The sequence below is a fragment of the Panthera onca genome, chromosome D4 (assembly GCF_046562875.1).
Source record: "Panthera onca isolate mPanOnc1 chromosome D4, mPanOnc1 haplotype 2, whole genome shotgun sequence".
In the NCBI taxonomy this organism is placed as follows: Eukaryota; Metazoa; Chordata; class Mammalia; order Carnivora; family Felidae; genus Panthera; species Panthera onca.
The window spans coordinates 8,083,746-8,111,004 of NC_138351.1; the positions used below are offsets into that span (position 1 = coordinate 8,083,746).

At 45.7% G+C, this 27,259-nt stretch overlaps 1 protein-coding gene across 5 annotated transcripts in view; it reads left to right on the top strand.

Moving 5' to 3' along the window:
- Nucleotides 1-1,009: 1,009 nt before the first annotated feature.
- The window catches only part of GLIS3 (GLIS family zinc finger 3), a 451,944-nt gene continuing 425,694 nt past the window's right edge, over nt 1,010-27,259 (top strand). For 2 of the 5 annotated variants that reach the window (XM_060610168.3, XM_078436065.2), the window contains exons 1-2: nt 1,010-1,123; nt 14,249-14,735. In XM_060610168.3, coding sequence (XP_060466151.2) covers nt 14,348-14,735 — 388 coding nt within the window. In that variant the 5' untranslated portion in view covers nt 1,010-1,123; nt 14,249-14,347. Of the gene's footprint in view, nt 1,124-1,149; nt 3,287-14,248; nt 14,736-27,259 lie in introns of those variants that run through there. The other 3 variants (XM_060610169.3, XM_060610170.3, XM_060610173.3) reach the window with 3 other exon arrangements.

Below are 27,259 nucleotides of genomic sequence, written 5' to 3' on the forward strand. Positions count from 1 at the left end.
ATCCTGTATATCAGAAGATACTTTTGCCATTTACCACTTTTTAAAAAGTTTTTCTCTCTCCATTTACTATTGGGTATTTTTTTTTTTTTTCACTTGTTCTTTACCATTTGACATCAGATCCTGTCGAAAAGCTGACACATTTTTCATGTTAAAAAAAAAAAAAGCCAATTCAACAAATAAGGCCCAAGAAGGCGGCCGAGTGCCTGGCTGCTGTACCCTGTTCTGGAGTTCCTAAACGCTCAGGCACAAGGGAGGGACAGTGTGTGTGAACGCGTGGAGAGGGAGACATAAGCTCAGCCATCGAATTGGCCAGCCTGGTGACCGGCGAGCCCGTCTCCACCCTCTTCCCCCTCCTCCCCCCCTCCCCGCCCCCCTCCCCGCCCCCCACCAGCGCTCACACTCAGGAAGCAGCTGGCCACAGGCCGGCCCTTGCGCCGATGAACACTTATCCACGCTCCTCTCAGGGCTGCCTCTCCTCCCTCACCCCCGCTCTCCGCCTCCCGCCTCCCTCCCCCTGCAGCCGTGTCCACAGTGCGCCGCCCCTGCAGCCCAGTGCGCGGCGCGCAAGGGCACCAGCGCCAGGGCCATTGCCCCTCCCCACCCCACCCCCCCACGCTCGCCCGCAGTCGTCCAGGCTCGCACCAGCGCTCCCCCCCCCCACCCCCCCTACGGAACCGCCGCGAAAGCAATTAGCCAGCATCCCGCACCGCCCCCCAGACGCATCCCCCGGCCCGGGGCGAGGATGAGCGGGACAGGCGAGGCACAAAGTCGAAACTCAACTTTTTAAAAACATTTGCGTGTGTGTATGTCTGTGTGTGTGGGGGGGGAGAATGCGCTGATGCCGAGGGTCCAGCCACCCCCCCTCTGCCTTCTCCTCCCCCTGCTGCCGCTGCCCTCGCACACGCGCGCGCACACACGGCACCGGGGCCGGGTTTCCGCGCACCGTCCCCCGGCTTGGATGGGAGTTTTCGTTTCCGAAGGAGGCAGAACCCGCGGAGCGCGCTGAAGGGCTGGAGCCCCAAGTTACTCTTCGCCAGCGCTGGCCACCGCTGTCACTCACAGGCTGGCAGGGGAAGGGACCCACACGCCTGCCTGGCTTTGTTGTGGAAATCCGGGTTACCTGGTAAGTGGCTACCATAGGAACTTTGCTCGCAGGCGAGAGTCGGGAGAAACCGGCGCTTGAGAGCGCGGGGGAGTTAACGCTCCGAGATACAAACTAGGGATTAGAATTAGTTTTCCACGCGGAGCCAGTGGCGTTTGCGCGGGTTTAAGGATACGCGCACCCCGCCCCCCCAGCCCCAGATTTTCGGAAAGATCTGTTTGCAGCCCTCAATTAGTGATCAAGCCGTGTTGTTGTCAGTTGCCTAAGAGCGCCTGGTGTAGAAGACGGAGAGGAAATCCACAAGGTATTAAAAGTTTCTTTAATTAGGAGGAGATTTTGTTTTTGGTTTTTCTTTTGAACAGCAGGGGCCAGAGGGCCACACAGTGAAGGCAAGTTACAGGACGCGCGGCTGTGGTCCTGCACGCCACCCAGGAGTCCCCACTGAAGGGAAACTCTGGAGAAGTGAGAGTTGGTGGGGTGACGTGAGGTCCCGCGCGCGCACACACACGGGGCTGAAGCTGCCTTTTCCAGCTCCCACGTGTTTGTGAAGCTCCACCAAGGGCTTTTTTTTTTTTTTTTGCACGCTCGCACCTCGCCCGAGACCAGGTCCCCACTGCTCCAGGAGGCCCTTCGGTTGGGGGTCCTTGAACTTGTCGCTGGGACGGTCCCGCCACCCGCAGCCGCCAGGTCTCTAACTTTCACCTCCCACGCCGCAGAATGCGCAGACGTACCCAGACGCTCGCACTGCCCGCCGGCTTCGGCTTCGTCACTCGGCGTTTACACTTCTCTGGGGCCGACGGAATGTCAGCACTGTTTGGAGAATGTCTCGGTCTCGGGCACTCTGTCGTGCTCACGGCTCCCGTCCCTGTAAATGACCCTGTGTGTATTTTGAAGTCGGTCGGGGCTGCTCTCTGGAAAGCGTGAGCGAGCACCGGGTTCTCCCCTAGACACACACCTTGCCCCGAGCGACACTGCCAAGTTACTCACTGCAGCTGACAAATCACCCCGGGGACGAGGAAGTTGCCCAAGTGTCTGGAAAACTTGGCCCGGACGGATTTGTCATCCTATGGATGATTCAATTAGGTACCTGGAGGGACACGCTTTGGGAGAAGGTTGTTTCTGGCTTCGCGGGTCGCGCCCTCGACTCGCCGGGGTGTTTGGGAGGAAAGACGCGGAAGGAGACCCGGGGGCTGGGGCACCGGTTCCGTGGGCGCTGCGGCTGGCGGGGCCCGCGGCTGCCCGGGCGTCCCAGCTCGGCCGGGAAGGGCAGCGCGCGGGTCCCCGCCGCCCGGGCTCCCCGCCGCGGGCCGGCGGCGGCGCCCTTTCGGCCCGGACTTACTCAGGACTGGGTTGCACAACAGGAAACCAGCGCGAGTTTGTTTTGTTTTGCTGCGCTAGCTCGCGGACTGGGCCGAGGGCTGGGGTCAGAGGCGGCCGGAGAGTGGCGGGGTCGCAGCAGCGCACCCCAGCCGGTCCCTGTCGCCTCCCCGCTCAGACCCGCCCCTCCGCTGGGGGAGCCTGGTGACTCGGGCCTGGGACCTGGGGCGGGAGGGCAGCCGGGGTCAGATAAGCGCTGCTCTCCTCCAGCCCTGCCCCAGGCGCGTCTCCCCGTCCAGTGGGTCCCCCGCACCTCTCCGGATCTCGCAAGTCCTCCTCCCGCCTGGAGAGGCCCCCGCCCCTCTGCTGCGTCTTCCCCACCCCGCGGCTAGCCTTCCCGGGCATCTGGGAGGCCCGGATCCCCCGGAGCATCTGAACTCGGGCCTGGGGCCTGGGGTGGAGGGTACTTCCGGAATCACGGGGAGCAGTATCTGTGGGGACGGGACTCTTGTAACTGCGGGCCCCCTTTGCAGACAAAAGGGCTTTGCACCGTCCGGTCACGTACTTCCAGAACCTCAGTATCTCCGCGGAGTTTGGGTCGGGCTGGGTGGGGGGAGGGGTGTACCGCAGCTCCCCCCAGCGGACCAGTTCCCTTTGGGAAAAAGACCGGGGACCGGGGAATATCGAGTATAGACGGTGAACGCTGGAAGGGACCTTGGCGATGGATGGGGTCACCTGTGAACGGGGAAACCGAGAGCCAGAGACTCGCAGGGTTTTGTCCAGTCGCTCACAGCCGGTGGGTACAGATGCCGGACACGCACTGCAGTTTCCTAGTGTCCAGCGCAGAGAGCGTTTCTTGGCCTGAAGGTGAGCTCCAGACTAATGTGAAGTCTCTGTGTCCCCACTGAAAGCTTTGATGAGTCATGATTTCTGCCTTGGGAGTCAGCCAGACATCCCTTTCCCCCTGTGTCACGTTCTCCGTTAGAGCACCCTCTGTTACGCTAAGCTGGGAAGCTTTTTTTCTTTTTCTTTTTCTTTTTTTTTTCTTCTTTTGTACAAAATTGACTTGTCTGGTTTAAATCTTCCCATTTCTCCTCTTGTCCCTCCTCGGATTTTACTTCCTTGGTAACGTGTTAAACAAGTGCATCCTGCGAAGGTTTGCGAAAAGAGGATCTGCTCACAAAGAAGGCTGGGGGGGAAGCTTGCAGCCACGTAGAGACAGGAGTGTGTGATGTTATATATCATGTGTTGCAGTTGGGAACTTGCTGAAGTTTAAGGGTCACACGCGAATGCACTCCAGTTGCCATTAGTTGTCTGTGGCAGCCGGACTAGACCCTCCAGTGCCTTTGAGAGGAGTAGGGGACAGTTCTTTCCCAGTTGCTTTCCAAAAACACTTTTTCTTACTGGCTGTTGCTCGAAGGACTTAACAGTTCTTGAGCCTGAGCAGTTAAGTCCCAGTGCTGCTGTCACTCCCTGCCTTCCTGGTTCACCGTAGGCCAGTTGGGAGAGGGCATCTTTTCTCTGATCGCTGATTCCACCCAAGTTACTTAAGGGTAGTCGGTTTGTCAGAGACCGAATACCTGAGGTCTGTTGTTGGTTTGCTTGGAAGTGATCATCGTTCCAAATAAGAAAAGCAACCTTTTTTGAGGGGAGGGGGGCAGGTGGGGTGGACTCCAGGGTTCACCTAGTAGGTGAAATTCCTATTGGGCCAAAATAGGCGGGGTGGGGGAGGTTAGATAATAGCAAACTAATGTTTGGTACCAGCCTTGCCTTTATTCATACAGCAGAAAGGGGTCTTTCCATTGTTTCAAAAGGGAGCTGAGTGTCCTCAGTCTTTTTTTTTTTTTCCTCTGAGTGTTCTTCCTTGCTAGTAAATTAAATCTGAGGACAATCTTTTCACTTCGGTCCCTCGCGTATTGTAGGTAGTGATCTCTGGAGTTGGAATGTTAGTTTGTAATTCTTGCCAAATATAGATGAAGTACCTCTTGAAGAAGATAATTCAGGAAGTGGCATCCAGGCCACACTTGCTTCCCTGGAGAAGTCATTTTCTGTGTTTCTGTAATTATTCTCTGTAGAGGGTATTAGAAAGAAGGTAGAAATACAGGACTTGACTCCAACTTTTCACTTGCTTGGTTGCTTCACAGGATCCATTAAGATTGAAAATCAAATTTAAAAATAAACAAGCATGTAGGAAATCTGTGCGGTAAAAAAAATGTGCTGCCTTACTCCGTCCTGGAGGATGAGGCGTATGACAAAATCTTTAAATGACTCTAACCTGTCGTTTGGTAAAAGATGCCCAAGTTCCAGGTTTTCCATTTACTCCAGGCAGAGTTGACGCTAAACCCATTTTTTCTTTATTGGGGTGAAATAAAATATCCATACAGAAAAGTACACGTATCTTAAGCTTGATGAAATTTCATGAGCTAAACACAACTGAGCAACTGGTGTTCAGATCAAGAAATAGAATGTCATCAACACTCCAGAAACATCTCTCACACTGCCCTCCAGTCACCGTGTTCCCTAGCCACAGCCTTGACTTCTAACAGATATATTAATTTTGCCTGTCTTTAAAAATACCTTATGTAAGTTGGATGACTGAATATGTACTCCTGGGGCTGTCTTCTTTGCTGACATAACAACGTTTTAGTAGGTCAGATAATTTGGATTTCCCTTTAAAGGTGGTGGGAACAGGGACGCCTGGGTGGCTCAGGAGCGTCTGACTTCGGCTCAGGTCATGATCTCATGATCTCTCTCTCTGCCCCTCCCCTGCTCGCTCGCATGCGCTCTCTCTCTCTCTCTCTCAAAAATAAAATAAAAACATTAAAAAAATTTTTTAAAGATGATGAGAACAGTTGAGATTGTAGAGTTAGTTGGCCAGGCGTCACTTAATATGATAGAATCAAGGAAAACACTAGCAGAACAGAAGCGGTGTTTTCTGTCCTGATGAGGGCCTGATAGGGGGACCATAGACAGGAGCGAAGCATACAGCATGGAGCCAGTGCGGGGTGAGCAAGGAGAATGCGCCTTGCACCATCCGTCTCCAGATGCATTTGACAGTTGCTCTGTGAGGGCCACCCACCCCCCACATCAAAAGAAGTGCCTGGTCTCGGGGCCGAAATTACTGTGTTTGTTTCCCAGCTTTCAGCTGCGAGTTTTCATTGTTTGTGAGTTAATTCCGTGAACCACGTACAATAGCGTAGTTCTAACCGTTTTACAGACAGGTACAGATATTAACAGAGGTTGGGGGAAGGCCTAAAGTGGGTATTTGGGGTGGACCTGGAGGGTACGGAGGATGTGGGTTTGGGGAAAAAGGGGGCAAGAGAAGTGAGGAGGGGAAGGACCACCCATGTGGACTCGAAAGCAGTAAGTAAGAACAGAGACAAGGATCCAGTTATGATCCACGTTGGGAACAGGATCAGGGGATTTGTCTGGAAGACTGGAATCATGAGGGCTGTCCATAGTTGAGAGCAGACCTGAGATGGAGGAAGCTGATGGGGCCCTTCTCGTCCGATCGGATCTCCTCAAGGCCAAGAATGGGAGCAGCCGCACATTCCTTCAGGTGCAGCCAGCCTTGCGGGACTGCAGATGGGCAGGTAGGGCTACAGCACAAGGTCAGACCCCGTGCCAGGGGCCTTGATAGAGCTCAGGCTTTCTGAATGTCAGTTATTCCTCAAGTTCCGAGCCAGATCTAAGAAGTTTCCTTTCTAGGCCTGCCGAATACTATACACAGAAGGCTAACCAGATGCCAGGGCTGTGTACAAGTTCTTGTTTTTCTTGTGTGTGAAGAAATGGATTAATGTTTTCCCAACCTTTTCAGCGTGACCAGTAGATTCCACTTCTTTCTGTAACTTGACTGAGTCATTCATGTTGGTTTTTTCTTTTTTTCTCTTTTCTTTCTTTCTTTGTTTCTTTTTCTTTTTCTTTTTCTTTCTCCTTCCCCTTTTTTTTTAAAATAAATATGTTGTCATGTTGGTTAAGGGACTAGTCATTGTTGCGAACGTTCATACTTCTGCAGTGATGTCAGTGAACATAATTTAACTTGTGTAAAACTTTTGTCTACCAACACTAAAAATAGTTTTATTGGTCACTTTTAAGCAGTAACTACACTGAAGGAAAGAAATCATTCAGTGATACATGGCATGGGGGACACTTTAATATGCTTGAATATTTGGTTTAGTGAGTGATAAATTCAGTTTTACTTCTAGAATCTTCCATAAGTAGATATTTATTACTTTTTTGAAAGGATTGTGATCTTTAGCTGTGTAAATAGCTATTCACACAGACCGAGTAGTCATTTGTACTCAAAGACTGACAAAGAATGTGTTTTTCATTTGCCAAATTTTACTACCTTTGTATCTTCTTGTATAAAGGTGGAGGTTTGTTTATGTTTTTGTTTTTAAAGAAAAAACTCCAGCCAGTTACTCTTCTTTTATATTTCTGAAGAAGCCTTTGTGTCTCAAACCATGGCCATGTGGTGTTCACCCTTTGCAATTCAGGTAATTAATTCAGTGGTGACATCATAAGGAATGTGTTCATTTTTCCATTTCAAATTCCTCTTCGTGGGATCTGATGGTTAACTCCTATTAAGAACCCGTTTGGAAAAACTCAGTTCTGAAGGGCAGTTATGTGTTAATTTAAACTTGTCCCCCTTTGGCATTGTGAGAATGAAGTTCTGTTTCAGGGAAGGTCTTCCCTCTTCTACAATGAAGAAGAACTAAAATTGTGGGTCATTTTGATCCTAATTCTGTTAGTTGGTCGATCTGTTTGATGTTGATCGAATGATATTTACTGAGTCAAATACACAGTGAAAGATAGCAGTGGTAGGACAGCCTTTTATTATTTAATCCTAATGTTTTACAAAGCCAAAAATGTCAAATTTATAGATCTACTTTATATATATATATATATATATATATATATATATATATATATATATATATAATTTATATTAATTAATTAAAATAAATAAGGAATACTTATTTAATGCAGCTGTATTTTGATATTTGTTTTACTTTGGCTATTCAGCTCTATTTATACCTGTAGGTTTTTCTCTTTGTAGATGCCTGGGCAGGCAGATAGTCTAAATGCTTTTATAACAGTGGCTTTTATGCCTTTTTGACTGTAACGCACAATAAGCTACATTTTTCTCATCTTACCCAGAATACACTATATGCATTAAGATCTACAGACACGTATACCCACAAGTAAACTGAAGTAAAACAGTACTTAACGGTTAATACATCTGATGTACTCTGATAGTTTCTCTTTTATTCTAGTCAGTTCTGTTTCATTACAAAACACTTTCAGTATTGAATAATTGATTGTAGGGCCTGCTATCAGTCTGCCACCAGTTTGAAAAATGCTGCTTTAGAAACTTTAGTGCTTTGTTAAACTTACGGCCACGGCATGGTTACCTTCCTGAACATACCTATGTTTGTCTTAAAAAATCCTTTTGCTCCCAAGTTCATTCTCATTTTGTGTGATTTCTTACAGTCCTAGTTATTCCCTTCTCCCTTGCCATTTGTGGTAGGGCCACAGATTTCTAGAACTTTCCCTACTCCTCGATGAGTTCATGATTGAGGCAAGGTAAATGAAACATTTGTAGGTAATGACTACTAAAAGTAGTGACATTTAGTGACCTAAGGGTGTATGAGAGTTATATAGATGGATTGAAGTAAGGAGCGGGGATTCTAAGAGAGGTTACTGAACTTTTAATGTTGCCTTCCAGTAGTGTTTTCCTGAAGGTGCTGAATTTCTTTCAGTAACCTGTAATTATTAGTTTTATGTGGAAGGTTCTCAATTCTGCTTTGATTTTTAGGTTAGGATTGACTAACTTAGAGAATAAATTTCTAAATTGGACTTGATCATTTCTTTTTCTCCTACGTCCGTCCTCCTTCCCCCTTTCTCTTACCTTTGTCTGTATTTACTACCTGCATTTTGAATATCCTAGCCGTTAATTTAAGTTTAAAAGGGTACTGCCAGATATTTTACACCATACTTAGGGAAGATGATGTTCATTGAGGAAATTTTTACAACATAGAAAAATAGAAAAATTAGAATATGTGTATTTCTAGATAGGTAAGGGTTGAAATGAATCCAAAGATAAGACAGTCGGGGGTCCTATTAGATGAGATCCATAATGTTCATTATATTGTCTTTTCTGAGTGGTCTTGAATGACAGAAAGGTCTTGAATCTCTGGAGGGAACAGTAGTTTATCTTCATATTTTTTAATTGCTAGAACTCAGTGCTTCACTGCTTTGATTTTTTTTAAGATTGTATCTTATTGGTGATTATGTTGCTTGAGTAATAGCTGTACATCCTAGTGTTCAGAATAAATATGTTAATATTCTTAGCATTACCAACATCAGACCTTGGCATTGCCTGCACGACTGTGTGGTCTATATGTGGTGGTTACGAGGTGTAACCTCCCTAAGTTTGTGTTCCACGTCTCACTGATGTGGAAACATCCCCCTCTGTTCCTGTGTAACTTCTGTTGTGAAGTCTGTGAATCTGTCGGTCTCACTGAATAAAGTTACAAAACCACAGAAATGGTCAACCCTCCCTTGTTGTGGGTTACTTTATCATAATTCAGTACCCTCCCTTCCAATTTAGAGAAACGATATCGTACACATCCAAGGCATTTCCTCTATAATATCCTCCAGGTTCACGGGCACATGTTTGCACTCTCCTCTCGTTAAAATTGGAGACAAGAATAATTTTGATTTATTGGTTTCATCTAATATAGCTGTGTTTATATTGTTGCCAATAAAATGACTTACACGATTGGTTTTTGTTTATACAGTCTTTTCTGAGGAGTCAGTCACCTGTGTTAGGACAAGGTACATTCTGCTTATTAAAATGAACTCCTGGGATCTAAGAACATTCAGCTCTATCTGTCCTTGATTGAATTGCAAAATGTGCTTCACACCGCAGCCGTGCATGAGAATAACTTATATTATCTGTCAATAGGCTTTTCATTTCTATATTCTTCAGGCTACAAACGCTGTAACCAGAGGAGAAGCGCAGGGGAATAGCTCGGGTCTATTAATGATCAAGGCAGAGACGTTGAAAAAGCAGTTAATGAAATTATACAATCATTAACCTGAAGGGAAAAGAATAAAAAGAATCAATAAAACCCCTATTTTAGATGGCTTAGATGTATATAAAGAAACCAATTCAGGAGCAGTTTGTTTGCTGACAGTATTTTGTGCCTCATTATCAGGTTTTCTGTGCGGGGTAAGAATAACGCTTGTGGCATAAGGAATGGAAAATGTAACAAAGGCTAAATGTAGCCTAAGGAAATGAAATGATGTATGAAAATTAATAATTAACTGGCTCATCAGATGAATTATGACTCTAGATGAGTTTATTAATGATATTTACTAAGAAAGGGCTCTTGGCTGTAAATAGGCATTATGGAACTCGTGTTTTTGGAATGCTCTTGAATGGATGAGTTAACATTGCTTTTCATTTGTTGAATCTTTTAATCTGTGAGCCGCAGTGCCTAGAGTCTTGGGTAGAAGGTAGAGTCATGATTTTGTATTTTGATCAAAGTCATAGCTTTTCCAGAAAACTAGTGAAATCATTAAATGGTTTTGTGGCTGAGTTTCCTTAGCAGTTAAGTAGTTTCCTTTTAGACCTGACTTAAAGGAGGATGTTTTAGGAGTTTGAAAGTGGTCAAAGGAAGAATATATTAACTCACATTGACTCATTTGACAAAATGAACATTTTTATTGTTTGAACCGATGGAGTATTAAAAACTCTAAATGTATCAATATGTCAGATTCAGAATACCATAAATTTGTACTTTTGGATGTTCCTTGCTTTTCCTTTCTCTTCTTTTTTTTTTTTTTTTTCTGTTGATACCTTGGGGAAAGGTACTGGATAGAGGATGAAAGAAAAAGTAATTCTGGGAAACTTGAGTAAGTTTTTAAATAGAAGGATGCTCTACCAGTGGAATCCTGCCACTTAGATTTTGATACTGATGAGTTATGATTTCACTTTTCGTCAAAGCGTAGGCAAACTTAATCCGGATACCATTTTTCGAGGTTGCCTTTTAAGTGTTGTCTTTCAGCACACTGCTGGTGTGCGAGCCTCCTACGAGCTCTTGCTTTGATGGAGTGGATGGAGATTATTATTTTTGCTTCCATGTTTACCCTGTCCCCTCGGTTTAAATGTCATAGGTATAAAATCTACATATTTATCCTTGATCTCTATAAGTGGGTATTTTCTTTTAAAGTTTATTTATTTTGAGACAGAGAGAGAGCGCAAGCAGGACAGGGGCAGAGAGGGGGACAGAAGATCCGAAGTGGGCTCTGGGCTCTGTGCTGACAGCAGAGAGCCAGATGTGGGGCTCGAACTCATGAACCATGAGATCATGGCCTGAGCCCAAGTTGGATGCTTAACCAACTGAGTCACCCAAGCGCCCCATCAGTAGGTATGTTGGATCATCTTCCTTATCTTAATTATTTTGAAGATCAGAATTTCAAGAGACCTCAGTGATTATGACCAACTTCCTTATTTTATGGATGAAAGCTCTGAGTCCAAAGAAGTTATAAATGATGTGCCACAGGTAGAACTCTGGTGTCCTGCCTTCTAATTGAGTGCTTTTTTTTTTTCCCCACTCTGACTCAATGAGGAAGCGTCTTTCTTAAAAGTTAGCAGTTCATTCCTTTTTTGTTACCAAGTGGACCTAGGATTATAAATGAACATATGGCCTAGCTAAAAAGTATATAAAGTTTTATGGTATCGGTAGATAAAATTGATTTTTAAATTCTGGTCTCTAATGCTTGAAAAATCTGTTGGCATAATTAATGTGAAAACTGGATTATTAAGCATATTTTCACATACAGTTTATTTTTGACTTGAGGCTGGTTTTCTCAGCTCATAAGCCACTGCCCCACTGGCGTTTCTTTATGGTATCAACCACTTTACTTTCTGGCTGTTGCTTTTCTGGTAATAAAATTTAAGTGCATTTTTTGTTATTGTTGTTACTTCCAACCTAAAGTGATTTAAAACAGGGGCACAGTTTATAAATAAAATAAAAGTCCAGGTTGACAGGCAAGTATGAGTGTCTGATACTTAATTAACTTCTTAATGCTTTATTTTTCCTGCACACTGACCTTTTTGATGATCTGACCCAATACTAAGCACCTACTTATGTGTTTTTATTCAGATATTTGATGAGAATTCCTGCTTGCATGTGATATTGCTGCCAAAGAAATGACTCCTTTATTTTTAAAAACCTGGAAATGGGCATAGTCTGCAAATCTTCAGACACTGGTCACATGGACTCATAGTGACTCATAATGCCAGTCATGTTGGATGATTCCGTATTTTCAACAAATTGCCAATACAACATATGTATACTTTGATTTATTTATTTAGGTTGGTACTGAATGAGGGCTCTCTTCTGCAGGGTTCAGAGTACTCAGAAAACACTACTTTTTTAAATATATTTTTTAATGTTTTTTATTTATTTTTGAGACAGAGAAGAGCATGAGCAGGGGAGGGGCAGAGAGTAGAGGGAGACACAGAATCCGAAGCAGGCTCTGGGCTCCGAGATATCAGCACAGAGCCCGACACGGGGCTCGAACCCACGGACCGTGAGATCGTGACCTGAGCCAAAGTCGGACGCTTAACCGACTGAGCCACCCAGGCGCCCCCGCTACTTTATGAATTAGTGGAGAATAGATGGCCAATATCCTCTGGCAAAGCACAGAGACATCAAATGACTCTTGCTCATAATCAACCCAGGAATCAGTAGACCGGAAGATAATACACTGGAGTTCTTTTTAAATGGACACAGCAGAAAACGCATTAGAAGTTTTCCAACGCGAAAAACCAACATCTTACAACCAGTTTGATACCAGGGTTCATTTCTTATTGTTCCATAAAACAACTTAAATGATAAGGTTTGGGTAAGCTGGATTTACTTGTCCATTCTTGGGGACTGTAATGAAGGGAAGGGCGGGAGTTAGATATCAGAGGATTTCTCAAGAATGCTTGGCTTGGTAGTATGAAATGTGACAGAATTCTTTTTTTCTAATGTTTATTTATTTTTGAGAGAGAGAGAGAGAGAGAGAGAGAGAGAGAGAGGATTGCAAGCAGGCTCCACACTGTCAGCACAGAGCCTGATGTGGGGCTTGATCTCTTGAACTGTGAGATCATGACCTGAGCTGAAATGAAGAGTTGGACGCTTAACAACTGAGCCACCTGGGTGCCTTAGACTAATAGAATTCTTTTTTTTTTCCAATACTTATTTTTTGAGAGAGAGAAATGCACATGTGCGAGGGGCAGAGAGAGGGGGGACAGAAGACGGGAAGCGGGCTCTGAGCTGTCAGCACGGAGCCCAATGTATGGCTCGAACCCACCAACCATAAGATCATGACCTGAGCTGAAGTCGGACACTTAACCGACTGAGCCACCCTGGCATCCCTGGAATTCTTCATAAGGTAGAAAATTGGTAAGGATGAGGAAAACTGTCCAAATGTTGTATTGTTAATAATTTTTGAAGTTTTTCAACATATGGGAACACATAATTCTGAGGGCACAGAGAGTGCTTGCCTTGAAAATCAAGTATTTTTGATTTTCTAAAAGGATCAAAGGAAAAAAAAACTCTTTGTAGAGAGTTTTCTCTATGTGATGTTCTGCCCTAGATGACCAATGGAGCCACTCATTTAGGATTGGGTTGGAAATACTTGTCTAAGACACTGAGTGGATCGTATAGAAAAAGCAGGAATCATCCAGTTGAGAATATCTGACCACTGCTGCTTTGCACTCAGTCCTGTTTCCTGCATTTGTTCAGCTTCGGCTCCTTTTCATGACTATCCTGTCTGTGGAAAAGAATGCAGATGGTGACTGTGTCTGTCACTCATTTGGAGTAGTGACACTTAATCACCTCATTGAGTCTGTGTATATTTCGGAGAGCTGTTACCGATCAAGGCAGGGAATGGCCTTTTCTAAAGATTTGTAAGCAGAGAGTACTGACCTTATGATGCACAGATGCGTAATGACGTCCTGTGGTCTTATCAGTCCTTGGTTCTCTCTTTGCTGCTTGAGGAAAGGGGTGGTGAATGGCTGATTTACTGTATGTGGAGTATGGTGGACATACTTACCGTTAGAAGGGCTCTTCTTTTGTTATGCTTTCCATAAAGTGTTTTGCACAGACTTTTTCCTTTTCTAGGGCCTTCATAGAAGGTGAGAGTATGGTGAGGTCGATTCTTTTGCCATCCCCGTAACTCAGAATCATCATGTTGCTGTGTTTGGATGTATGGGCATAGGACGTCTTTGCGAGAATCCCAGGCCCACATTTTTATCTTTTGTAAATCCAGGGACTGTGAAAACTTTGCTCTTACAGTAAAAATCAGAGGTGGTTTGACATCCTTTTCAGAGGCCATATCTTTGGTTTGTTTCCTGGAAACGTTGAAGCATTGGTCTCATAGCTCATGAGGTGATGCTCTGGGTTTCCTAAGACTCACTGTAGCAGAAGTGAACTAGGATAGACAGATCCTCTGGGGAGCAAAATAAGTTTCATCCTGTAAGCTGGCACCAGTTGATTGGTTGTAGTTGCCAAGAGCCCTGTATTGAGAAGGGCTCAGTGGTAAACACAACAACGCAGTGATCCATAACCCACGTCTACCGTGAATGCAGGAAGGGAGAGTGCCTGCCAATGAACCATGCGTTGGATGACCCTGCCTTGCATAAAAGGCTGTTTTGCTAAGAGTGCTTCTTTTCCGCCTTATGTGAATGCTACACAGGTTGAAAATTCACTGTGACTTATTTTCATTTTTACCTTTAAAAATGCCTGCATTTATTTTTTTAAACAGGCTAATAACCCACACCATGGATAACTTATTGGACTTTGCCTGAAAGGACTCATTAGTTCCATTGGATACTTGACCATCCTGGCCACGGGTTTTTCCAGAATGAATGGAAGGTCATGCAGCATGAGTCTCCACCGGACATCAGGAAGCCCGCAGGGGCCTGGGATGGTCAGTGGCCAACACATTCCTCCCATCCGAGCCCACTCTGGGACTCCTGGCCCCTCGTCCTGTGGCAGCACGTTGAGCTCTGCCATCGGAAGCCTTGCTAACAGCCTGCATCTCAAGATGCCCTCGGGAGGAGGGCTGGCTCCTCAGAGCAGCATGGCCGAGAGCCCCCTCCGTCTGCCCGCCTTGAGCCCCCGGAGACAAGTGCTCACCAATGGGAAGCCACGATTCCAGGTCACCCAGGCTGGAGGCATGTCAGGGCCACACACTTTAAAGCCAAAGCATCAGGAGTTTGGAAGTCCTTTTCCTCCAAATCCTGGGAAAGGTAGGATTGTCTTTCTGGGATCTTTTACAAGTGGAAACTAGTTTTTTCTCCCCCTGGTTCCTCCTCTGCCAGCAGATCATATGGAAAAATACGTGATTGAGTGTCAGGGTCAGAGCTGATGGTCTCACAGTAGGTAGCTTACTTGGCCAGGGGGTGGGTGTGGATGTGCGTGTGAGGGTGCGGAGGCCACAGTGGCAAACGTGACACCTTGTGGGACCGTGAAGCAGAGTGGAAGGCGAGGCAGATCAGAAACATGGATGAGGGTGGGTGGGCAGTGGAAGGTGTAAGGGTGACTTGAGAGAGATCCTGCCCTCTGGACACACAAAGGGGCTGGATGCCGAAGGCCGTGGAAGGTGGCGGGGGGCGGCCGGAAGGGTCATTGTGCTAGTCGGGTGCCAGAAGACAGGTTTGGAAAGAAAAGGATAAAAGAGGAGAGATTTTAATAGCCAATCAAGTGAAGAATTAGTACATAGCAATGATAAAAAATTATTCCTAGAGCAGAACCCGTAAGTTTTGTAACAAAGCTGGTGACAAGAGTGGAGAAAGCTGGAAGAGAAAGTGAAGGGGTATGTGTTGGGGCTTGTAGAGAACTGGAAAACTTGGTTAATTGAAATGCGGAGAGAATGTGCTTTTAATTCAGCAGTATTTGGTTAATGTGCATTTGAAATGAAAGAATAATTGTTGGAGAATAGCAGATTATTTGAATGAAACACTCTCTCTAGAAACCGGTGTTGACTTAATGAGTTATATTGCAAATGAGATGTGTATTTGGGCTAGAAAGAGAAAGACTGTGTCTCTCCTGTGAACTACAGCTTTGTTATGTAAAATAGCACAATTATCTGTTCCTTTAGGTATTTTTAGCATTTGGTTTTAAATGTTTATATTTAAAGTGTTTGCACTACAAAACGGAATTGCTAGTAGCCCAAGTGGCCATTCACCCACTTAACTGATAGCTCACCCAGTTAGGGTGAATAATTATTTGTATCAGGCAAATAACCAAAAAGTTGTTTTGGTGTCTCCGTACTCCTCCCCATGGTATAAATGGGTCGATTAAGGAAAAGCCTGAAACATGTATGTCGCTTTTTTCCTATTTATTTATTTGTTTATTGGTTTAGGGTTGGTTTGAGGTTGTTTTGTTTCTTACACCTGCTGATGTTTAGTATGAGTATAGGAAACACTTCTCCCGGGTCTGCATCCAAACCCCATTGTTGTCAGGGTGCTGTGTCCCTGGTGTGACAAGCTATGTTCCTTGATGTCAAGCTCATGTGCTTGGGTTTTCAGGGGCCGAGACCTAGTAAAATCTTTCAGCCCCTGCTGGTCTAGTATGCCGTAGCTTGCTTTCGTCTATACTTGTGTTGAAAGCCTGACTGGCGACGATCGTCGAAGTCTTCCAGTATGTCGAAGACTTCCAATATGCGATCTCAGTTGTTCCTCACAGCGGCCCTGAGTTGGACGCTACTGTTAATTGACTGATACAGGAACTAAGGTCTAGGAAGTAGAAGTGACTTCAGCATTGCCAGCTGGTCAGGAGTTTGGGGATGTTACTTTGATAGTGAGCAGAAGTGGTTATAAGTGTACTCATGGTTTAAGAAAAATGCTTCAAGTAATCCAGGGACAGTGAACTCTCAGGGTTAATACATCCTGGAACTCAGGTAAAATGTAAGCATTAGTTTACCTACCTCCCGCCCCCCACCCCCCCCCCCCGCCCCCAAGTCTCCTCTTTTTAACTTTCTGGCTCCTTGCACAGCTTCTGAGCTCGTGGCATCTGTTTTGGATGTGCATGGATGGGGTGTGCATGAGCATGGGCCAGGGGTTGAGGACAGCCGTGTTACCATCCTTTCTGGCCTCGGTAGCTTGGATGCCACTCTAGATGGTGCCAGCGGTGGCTGAATGTGTCTCTTTCAGATCTCAGTTGACAGTTCCTAAGCTAAGCCACTAACTGGTTGAAGATGGTGTCCTGGGCCGTTTGAACTCCATCCAATCGTTTACTCAACAGAGAATTATTGAGCATGTACTGTAGGTGAGCCACTGTCCTAGGGTTACAGCAGCCAGTGGGACACAGTCCGGCCCTCAAGGAGTTAGAATTCAGACAAATGAATGGGCAGTTAAAGCACAATTCGGGCTCTGGTAGCGATACACGGAGGGCACTAGGGCCACATTCGGAGGGTTCCCAGCCTGTGCTCGATGAGTGGATCTGGGAGGAGAGTAGGATATCTGGGTGGAACCTGAAGGATAAGTAGCTAGCCTTGCAGTCATGCAGATTGTATGTCATGTGTGTGTGCACGCGTGTGTGCGTCTGTGCACATGTGTAGGTATGTGTGCGAGGGATGCCGTCCGGAACCTATTCTGGATAGAGAGACAAACACCCTCAAAACCTGGAGAGAGAGATCATGGTGCATTTCATTAACTTCTGCCTGATTCTACAGGGGCAATGGGGAGTCCTGGGGAGTGTACAGACTGTGGTAGGAGATGAGACTGGGACAGGAATAAGCAGAGGCCAGATAAAGGTTATGAATGGTGTGCTGAGGAGTTCGGATCTACCTTGACCCTCTGCGAGTTGCAGAAGGGTTTTAGCCCTGGGGATGATGTGATGGAATGGTGTGATAAACTTGAGGTCGACATCTCTCCCGGGATTTGTCATCGCTTTCTTATGCGTTATTGACATTGTCATGACCCAGAGAGAGAGGTACCAAAGAGCCTGTGACTCTGTGGGTATATTAGTTAGGGGGTTCTCTAGCAAAATAGATCCTATAGGAAATCTATCTCTGCCTGTGTCTGTACCTATACCTGTATCTGAATAGAGTGTGGAGGCTGACCGTTGCCAAGAAATGGAAGACGAGTCAGCAAGCTGAAGACCCGGGAAAGCTGATGGCTGGCGTAGCCCCTTTCTGAAGGCCAGCAGGTGTGAAACACACCCACGAAGAACCAACGTTTCAGTTTGAGTCCAAAGGCAGGAAAAGATGCTGACGTCCCAGTGTGAAGGCAGTCATTCAGGGAAGAGTTCTCTCTTGCCTGGTGGAAAGTCAGCCTTTTATTCCCTTCAGACCTTCAACTGATTGGGGAGGTATATCCGCATTAGGAAGAACAATCTCTTCTACTCAGTCCGCTGATTTAAATGTACGTCGCATCCAAAAACACTCACAGGAGCACCCATAATGATATCTGACCAAATATCCGGGCCCCTCATGACCCGCTGAAGTTGACGTAAAACTGTCACAGTGGGGTACCATTACTTTGGGGCCAAGTGCCGTTTACAGGGTGGCGAAGAAAACACACTTTCTAGGCCTTGAGACTGACTCTACCATCTCTCAGGAATCCAGCAGAACTTTGTACAGAAAATACGTTCCCTAAGGATTGCCACACAAACACATATCTGACTCCAGGCCGTATCTAGTGGGAGCCTTGTAAGAAATATAAACTTAATTGTAGTGTCTATGTTACTTAAGGAGTAAGTTCCACTCAACTGAAGACTCAGGTAACGGTGGCTTTCCCATCACAGAGCGTGGTTCTCAGGTCGTGTGCCAAGGGCACTGGAGTACCCAGCAAACTCGGGGCACCGTGGGGTATGTTTACTGTTGAGGGAAACAGAGAATATGTGGCGTCCTTTGGACACCAGGCAAACTGCTAGCTTGAGGAGGTTCAGACTTTGAACGTGAGATTGCCCGTGCTGCTTCTAGTGGTGTCCTATCTTTGCAAAGCTACCCTTTCAGGAGTTGTGATGACAGAGCCGGCGCTTGGTGGGCCAAAAGGTGGGAGCAGCCCAAGTGGAGGCGAATGAATGGATAAACAGTACGTTATGTCTCATGTGCACAACGGAATATTCTTCAGCCTCAAAAAGGAAGGAAATTCTGACACCCAGTACAACATGGACGAACCTTGAAGACACGATGCTGAGTGGATCATGCCAGGCACAAAAAGATAGATGCTATATAGTCGTTCTTGTATGAGGTTCCTAGGAGAGTGAAATCACAGAGACAGAAAGTAGGCTGGTGGTTGCTGTGGACTGGAGGGAGGGGCGATGGGGAGTTCTGGAGATGCACGCTGATGCTTGCACAGCAGTGTGAATGCACTAAATACACCCTTAAAAAATGGTTAAGGGGCTCCTGGGGGGCCCAGTTAAGTGTCCGACTTCAGCTCAGGTCATGATCCCACAGTTCATCGGTTCGAGCTCCGCGTCGGGCTCTGTGCTGACCGTGTGGAGCCTGCTTGGTATCCTCCCTCCCCTGCTACTCCACCTCTCTCTCTTTCTCTCTCTGCTCCTCCCCCACGTGTGCTCTCTCTCAAATAAATAAATAAATAAACACAACTGTTTCACGTGGGGGGTGGGCATCTGGCTGGCTCAGTCAGTGGTGAGTGACTCTTGATCTTGAGGTTGTGAGTTTGAGCCCCACGTTGGGGGGGGAAAGATTACTTAAATAAATAAACTTTAAAACAAAACAAAAATGGTTAAGGTGGTCAATTTTATGTTAGGTATATTTTATCATAATAAAAACAAGCAAGTACTAAGTGAAAATCCGTGTGGATTGAGGAGGAGCTGAAGGTGATGGTATTCGAGCCAATTCTGAGAGCTGTGGTATTCAGAGGGCATCAGCGGAGTGCACATCCCATCAGTAGCAGTGTCCGTTTAAGAATGAAATAAAGGTACTTTTATTTTTTAACAATTTTATTAGTATTTATTTATTTTTGAGAGAGAGAGGAGAGAGAGAGCGAGCGAGCACACGAGCAGGGGAGGAGCAGAGAGAGAGGGAGACACAGAATCCGAGCTGTCAGCACAGATGCCCATGCGGGGCTCGAACCCACAAACCGTGAGATCATGGCCTGAGCCAAAGTCGGACACTTAACCGACTGAGCCACCCCGGCGCCCCAAGGTACTTTTATTCTTAATAGTATGCATATTATTTTTTTCAAACAGCTAATAAGTTGTTAGTACATAAATACTATTAAGTTGTTGACACTTAACATCTTAATAAAGGGTAGTGTTCGGTGTTGCTTTTGGCCTGGAGGCACCATGAGAAAATTACTGAGACACTGAGAGTGCCACGAACCGAGAACGTTGTGGGAGCCTCTGTCACAGGAGTTAATTTTTCTCGCACAAAGAGCAGCCGGGCAGGTGGTACTCCGCATGGTCAGAAGCTCAGGGATGTCGGGCCCACGATCGTGGGGCTTCCCCCCAACTTTCCCTGCTCTTGCCCTGGAGTCTGTCTTCCGAGAAGGGTGTAGGGGGTTGCGGGTGGGGTTGGGGGGAAGGAGGACAAAAGGCAAAAGGAGGAACGGACAAGTCCTCCCAAATCACACCCACAGGAGCCCCGCCCAACTATTCCTACTTAGTCCTAGGTAACTCCCTTCATAAATAAGACTCCTTCTCTTCTCCTGAATTTATCTAAAAAAAGTTAGATTTTATCTTATTTTGTATTATGTTCTATTACCTCGCCTTTCGCTTTCAGCATTTGCTACCTTTCTCTTTCTCTTCCTCAAGCAGGTTGAACCACTTGGAAATAAGCTGCAGGCATTCTGACACTTCACCCCCAAATTCCTTAGCAGGTGTCTTTCACGTTTACAGCCAGAATACGTTACTCATGACCAAGGAATTTAACTTTGATCCAGTAGTATCGCTTGTATATAGTTACATCTTAAAATAGAATACATGTTTAAGCTCATATTCAGAGCAATTTTTATAACGTTATTTTATGTTTTATTTTACGTGTCATACTGTTTTTCCCCCCACTTGTAACCTATGTGTCCTCTGTTAGCCGTTCTTTTCCTTTGGTCCCGCATCCAGTCAGGAATCCTGCGTTGCATTTGGTTGTCATGTCTCTTTAGTCTCCTTTTTTCTAGAATGGCCCTCTGCCCCTGTCTTGCCTTTGTGTTTCATGGCAGACCATGTCGATATTTTCAAGTTCAGGTCACTTGTTTTGTCTCCCAGTTTGGCTGTGTAATCATCTCTTTGTGATCAGGTTCTGGTTCAACATTTCCGGCAGGAGGACTACACAGGGTGTTTGTGCGGGCCCTGGTGCATCACACCAGAAGCCCGGAAGGCTCATGTATCCTGGTGTTTGTGATGCTGCTTTGATCATTTGGCTGAGGTGGGGTCCCAGGATCTCCACATTGTGGACCCTTCCCCTTTCAAAACTGATGCATAATATCATGCAGATATCTTGTTCTCCGTCGGTGATGCTTGTGTGAGGCAGTCATCATGTTATTAATTGCCTAATGGTGATTTTCTGATTCCGGTATCCCTTCTCTGCGTATTAGTTGGTATTCTTCTCGCAAGAAGAATTCCTCTCTTTGCTTTTTTCCGAGAGTCACTCTAGACCTCATGCATTCTTTTTAAAAATCCACTGTGCCGTGATTCATTACCATCACTTATCTTTTTGATGCTCAAATTGTCCCAGCCCTGGCAGGTGCGAGCCCCTTCATGCCAGTTTGTGTGGCCTTTTGATAAGTTCCCATAAAGCACTTCCTTGCATTCACGCGTGACAGGATGTTCTAGGTCCACTTATAATTACTTCCCTGCCCTAGACTCGGAATCAGCCATTTTTCCAAAAAGCTCGGGTCCCTTTTAGTGGGAAATATTTGGAAAACTGGACGAAGCGTGCTTTTATTGGCTCTGGGGTGCCCTTGCTTCTAGACCCCGTGTGTGCACAGAGTTAGGAGATCTATCAGAAGAAGGTAGCGAGTTCCAGTTAAGATACAACAGAATGGAGCCCTTCCTCACACATTCACTCGTCAGTGGGATCCCTGGTTCTCCGCAGTGTCCGTGTGTCTGTTGATTGGCTCTGTGCTACCATAAAAGGGTGTTGTTAGCTTTACCTTTCTCAGATAGTAGAGGTTAGTTTTAAAAACGATTTCTTTCTATATGTGAATGTTTAATGTACTGAGGTGAGAATGTTTGTATTTATCTGGGCTACTGCCTGAGCTGCGGGATGTTCCCTAGCTGGCCGCCTCCTGGCCCTGCTAAGATTGGGAAGTACAGAACCTCACTTATCTTGTACCCGTAATGGCATTTCTCCCTACTTGCTGTTTCATAGTTATGGATTGTAATTAGACTGGTGGAAATGCATTTTTCAAAGCATCTGGGAAATCAGCTTTATGATCCTCACTTTAAGCACATTTGACACAGCTATTTAAATATTTAAGACAACTCCACATTCGCAGTCCCCGTAGGACCATATAATTGGGAAGATTTTCATTGTAAAGGTTTTTTATTTTACTTGAGGGCCTCTGACATTTCTTGTTGGGCTCTGCTGTCCTTGGAGACAAAGGGAGTTAGTTATTTATTAGCGCTTGTGGGTTATTCATTATTGTTGGTCAGAAAAAGCAGAATAATATCAACAAAGGACACTAATTGGGATTAGAAAACTCTTTTGTATAACTTAAGGTTGGTGTCTCTTGTAAAGACCTGTTTTTTTTTTTTTTCTTTAAATGTGTGAACCTGGGAGGTCTAGAGACTAGTTGTACTTTAAATAATACATCAGATTTTATTTTGATTTTTTGCTGTTTGTGATTTGCTAATTCAATTGGTTATAACCCGGAGCTTATGTTACTGCTTGATTCCTTAGTGGGTCAGTTAGCTTCATATTTTTTCCCCCACCGCCACATTATAAATTTTAAAATGCTGCCACTGATTTAAAATGTTACTTTCCTGTATCATTCCTTCACTTATGTTTATTCCTGGACAAACCATGAAAAAAAAACTTCTGCTGACAGCAGTGAGTGAATCATGTCGAATGTTGTTATGTTAGCGCTGGGTTAAGAATAGCAAATGGGGTCTTGCATTTTTGAAGAGATGCATCGATATATTGATTGATGCATTCAATCAGTTAATTCAATGCATTGATAGATTGACTGATCTATCAATCAGTTAATTCTATGCATTGATCTATTGATTGATACATTCGCTAATGAAAGTTGGGGCAAAATACTTGGTTACTTTTTTTTTTTTTTCACTTCTGCTTTTTAATCACTTGTATTTCCTTGCACTTCCAATGTGGCTTCCTGTAGAATTAGAGCAAATAAAGTTAATATTCCGTAAAAGGTTCCAGAAATAACCAAACCAGCCAGAGACCATAGGCATTATTCCAGTTGAGGTAGCCAGGGTTTTCATTTCGCCTCGCCAACAGCACAGGTGAAACACCGTGGTTACTTTTGTTTCCTCTTTGGGCTACACAATCTATACTTTGTGTGATTTATTGTTGCAGCGTGTAAATCAAATTGATGATGGATTTCCAAGTATTACTGAACAGCAGGCATGGTTTGTTCTAGTTATAAAAGTGATTTGTCAATCCCACGATATTCCCCCTTTAAAAGAACGTATTCCATTAGCACTCCCTGCCCCCTTGAAGTGCCTCTGATACTGTAGAATGCAAAGCTGGAATATAGCATCCGCTGTAGCATTTTCTAAGACTGCTAAATAGTAACAGCTTTTGCACGGTGCTTTTGCACAGCTTTTGCACTTGCACGGTGCTTTAGAGTTCACAAACTTGCATATTGATGGTCCCCTATGATTTGAGCGAAGGTTCCATCCTAAGGGGCAGGGCAGGTGTGACCGGCCCCATTTTAGGGATTAAGAGCCTGAGGCTCAGTTTGCTGGCGATCGCATCCCCTGCGTACTGTGCGCGGGTTGATGCCTGGTAGGCCTCCACGGTGTGAGAGCTCCTGCCACAGGAGTTCTGAGAAACCCTGTTCCCCTCTCCCTCAGAGTTTCTGGTTGCTGCCTTCGTGAACAAGCACCCCTGTAAAACTCACTGCCGTTCAGCTGCCCTTTCCATCTTGTACTTGACGATTTCCAATAATAGGCCCTTCTGAGCGTGGAGGAGGTGGGGGGCATTGTCTACCTGGGCAGGAATCAGGCCGTGTTTGCGTGAGGGCCGCCTGAGTGACATCACTACCTGCAGAGGTCGCTTTGCACACCTCTGTGAAGTCTTTGAACCCCAGGCGGGAGGATGTCATGGATAAGAATAGATCTGCTAATTCTTACCCATCAACACTTAAGGATACAATGGATGGTGACTTGTGTTTAATACCTACTTTTATGGCTGCCTTATTTGAATAATGAAAGAAATAGAAGGCCTGTAATTGGCTCTGACATAATAAGCAAGGTGAAAAATGAGACCTGTGGTGTGGGACCTTGCTGTCCAAGGATAGTCCAAATCCTTGACGACCAGGTTAGGAACGCAGTTTCAGGGCCACCCCAGACTGACTTCTTCAGATTGTGCCTTTTAACAGGATCCAGCACAAGACCAGTGTCCTGGCCGGGTGAGCAGTGACTGTCCAGGGGCCCGAGCTCAGAAGGAACGCCCCGTGCTTGGACTTCAGTGCTCTGTGATCGCTGTCTTGACATTCTTACTGATTTTATCTTTGAAGCTGTGCGTTGTAAGTGAAACCCGATGGGACGCTGGAGCACGTGCGGGGTGCCTGGAGTCTCCGTTCATGCATGTGTGGTCCCACATGCTGCCAGGACAGCTGCTGGCTCCCCTGCCCCCACCCGGTACCCACTGCTGCCCTCTACCTCCAGGGACCCGGCCATGAGTGTGGGGAGGTCAGGGCTGGGTACATGTGCTCAGGATGCCCCATCCCATGTGAGGTTCTGGGTAACTCCCCATGCAGAAGTGGTAAATAGCAGAAAAAAAAAAAAAAAAAAAAAAAAACAAAACGAAAAACAACCCCTCCCCCAAACCAGAAAACAAAACCATGGCCAGTCAAGAGAGGGACTAGACAAGAATGGAGAGTCATTTTCTCCTGCTTTTTGTACAAGGGACCCAACATCTTCATTTTCATTTTCATTTTCATTTTCATTTTCACCGATCCCTGCCGATTATGTAGCTGACCTTGTGAGTACACACTGAAACTTGAGAAGCACTGTTGGAGGAGAAACACGGTGGACCCCGGACTCAGAAGACCCACGCTCCTCTTCAAGTACGGCTGGCGTGTGACCTCGGGGAAGCCACTTGTCTACCCTGCCTCGGTTTCTTCATGTGTAAAATGGAGTGGCGAGTGAAGTTTTATCCCTCTTTCCAAACGGTCAGGGTCTAGGCAGAGGGCAGCCCTGGCCACGTAGCCTTGAGGAGGAGTGTGGCCAGGGAGCGTCTCATCTTTGGCTTTGGTTTCACGATGCCGATGAACAAAGCTGGACGTTATGGATGGAGGTAGGGGGAGGGGGCAGGGCTCACAATGGGGGAGAAGGCCCAGAATTGGTCTTCGAATCCATAGTAGTGGGTGGCAAGCGAGGGTCAAGACACTGAGGCAGGCAAGTTCTGGGGATCTCAGGTAGAGAGAAGGTGAGCTTCAGGGAACTTGTGAGCAAATGCATCGGCTTTCCAGGTGTCCCCCAGTTGTGTGGCAGGCAGCAGGCAGCTTGTGAGATGGGGGGGTAGAAAATGGTGTTTGCTTTTGAGAGTCACATTGGATGGTAAGCGTGAGAGTGCATTTTATACCGCAGAGTGCCAGAGGCATCCCTTTTACTCTGCTCCCCGATTGTCCGTCAGTGTGGGGCTGTGCGGGCCTCCATAAACCACAGCAACCACTGCTGAGTGGGATGGCCCTGTCCTGCCGCTCTGTTCGTTCGTGCGACTTGTCCTGTGAAACAAAGGCTGACAGCCCAGTCATAACTCCCGAGTCTGGGAAGTCTGAAAAGCTACTTGGTATGTAGATATAGAGCCCTGAATTGTCTTGTTTTCAGTTTGCCTCAAAGGCTGGACGGAAAAAACTTACATCATCATTAACCACAGTAAACAAACATTGATGCGAAATAACAAATTGTAGAAGTGTATCTTTCATCTAAAAATTTTTCTTTATTTAGGGAAGCTGATCCTATAATTTATTATCCAAACCAGGAGACTTTCAAGAGAGAAATGGGGCCCTATTAATACTTATGGCCAGGACTATCCTGGATGAGCTAGAGTGCAGGGCCACCCTGCATTGAGGGGGAGGTTTAATGGCATTTAGGTGCAGAATCTTACCCAACTGCATTAAGGTAAAGTGGTCCAACCTACTTGACAAGATTAGACCCATTTAAGTTAATTAATAGCAACATTTTTTCTTGGGGCCATTGGGTGATTATTAGTATATTATTAAGTAGAATACATTAATTAGTTCCTGGCTATTCTAGAGTTGGAAATAAGCTAGCAAGTACTTAGCACTTCAGTTTTTTATTCTAGAGTTGGAAAGAAGTTAGCAATTATTTAGCACTTCTTTTAGTTCTTGCCTTTGCGTATCTTACTTTAATCCTTCCCAACCCTATGAAGTATCCCCTTGAAAATATGAGAAAAGAGGGGCTTAGGAAGAATAAGAAACTTGACCAAGATTTTACCCCATGTCGCACTGACTCCAGAGCCCTGTGTACTTCTGTAGGATTTTGTTTGGTCTTTTGGTACAACGCTTGCTTCGGAAGGCTAGGTTCTTGGCCGTTGAGAATGATTTCCTGAAAGACACAATATTTCTGCCATAATTTTTACTACGTGTGGTGGTGTAGTGCCTGGCATATATTTATTTTGAGAAGTAGAGTGAGCTGAAGCAGAAAAACCACTCACAAATAGATGGTCTCGGGTGTTTGTATCAATTTGTGTTGAAAGTGCCCCTCCTCACTTGCTGAAGACAGTGGCTTTGGTGGCAATCAGGTAGGGAACGTGACGTAAAAAAGAAAGATACGGGGGCGCCTGGGTGGCTCAGTCGGTTGAGCGGCCAACTTCGGCTCAGGTCATGATCTCGCGGTCCGTGGGTTCGAGCCCCGCGTCAGGCTCTGTGCTGACAGCTTGGAGCCTGGAGCCTGTTTCAGATTCTGTGTCTCCCTCTCTCTGACCCTCCCCCATTCATGCACTGTCTCTCTCTGTCTCAAAAATAAATAAACGTTAAAAAAAAAAAAAAAAGAAAGAAAGATACGGTAAAGGCTAACTTTTGAGCCCTTCCTCTGGTCTGCCTACTGCGTTAAGCAGAGCTCCTGGGCCACACAACTGGGGCGCCATCTGGAAGGCCTCCAGTGATGGCCCTGGAGCTCAGAGTTCTCTTCATTCTCCTAGTAGCCCCCTGTGTCATTAGATCAGGAAACCAAAGACTTGGAGAAGTAGAGTAACTTAGCAGCAGTCACATGGCTCGTAGGTGTGGAAGCAGGGAAGTGAATGCAGTTTCTTTCTGACCCCAGGGTCTTGTGTCTCAACTCTCCTGCTGTGTTCTGTCTGGACGAGTCAGGGAGCCAAGCTGGAGACAGGGGCTTTGCACTGCCAGAGCTCTGGTTCACCACGTACATCATTCAAGACTCTTTTGGTTGCAGTCAACTGCAGCCCATTGTGCTGGCTTATGTAAAAGGGGATTTAGCATAAGGAATCAGGAGTGTTTCATGGTACCCAAGGACAGGATGGCCAGCTAGATCTTTTGAAAGTCTAAGAACACGGCACTTCCCCACAGTCTTTGTCTGCACGCAACATGGTCTTTTATTTCTGCTTTTCTTTACACATCCCTTCATTTTTCTCCCTCCATATTGCTTTTCTCTATTTCTTTTTTTTTTTTAATTTTTTAATGTTTATTTTTGA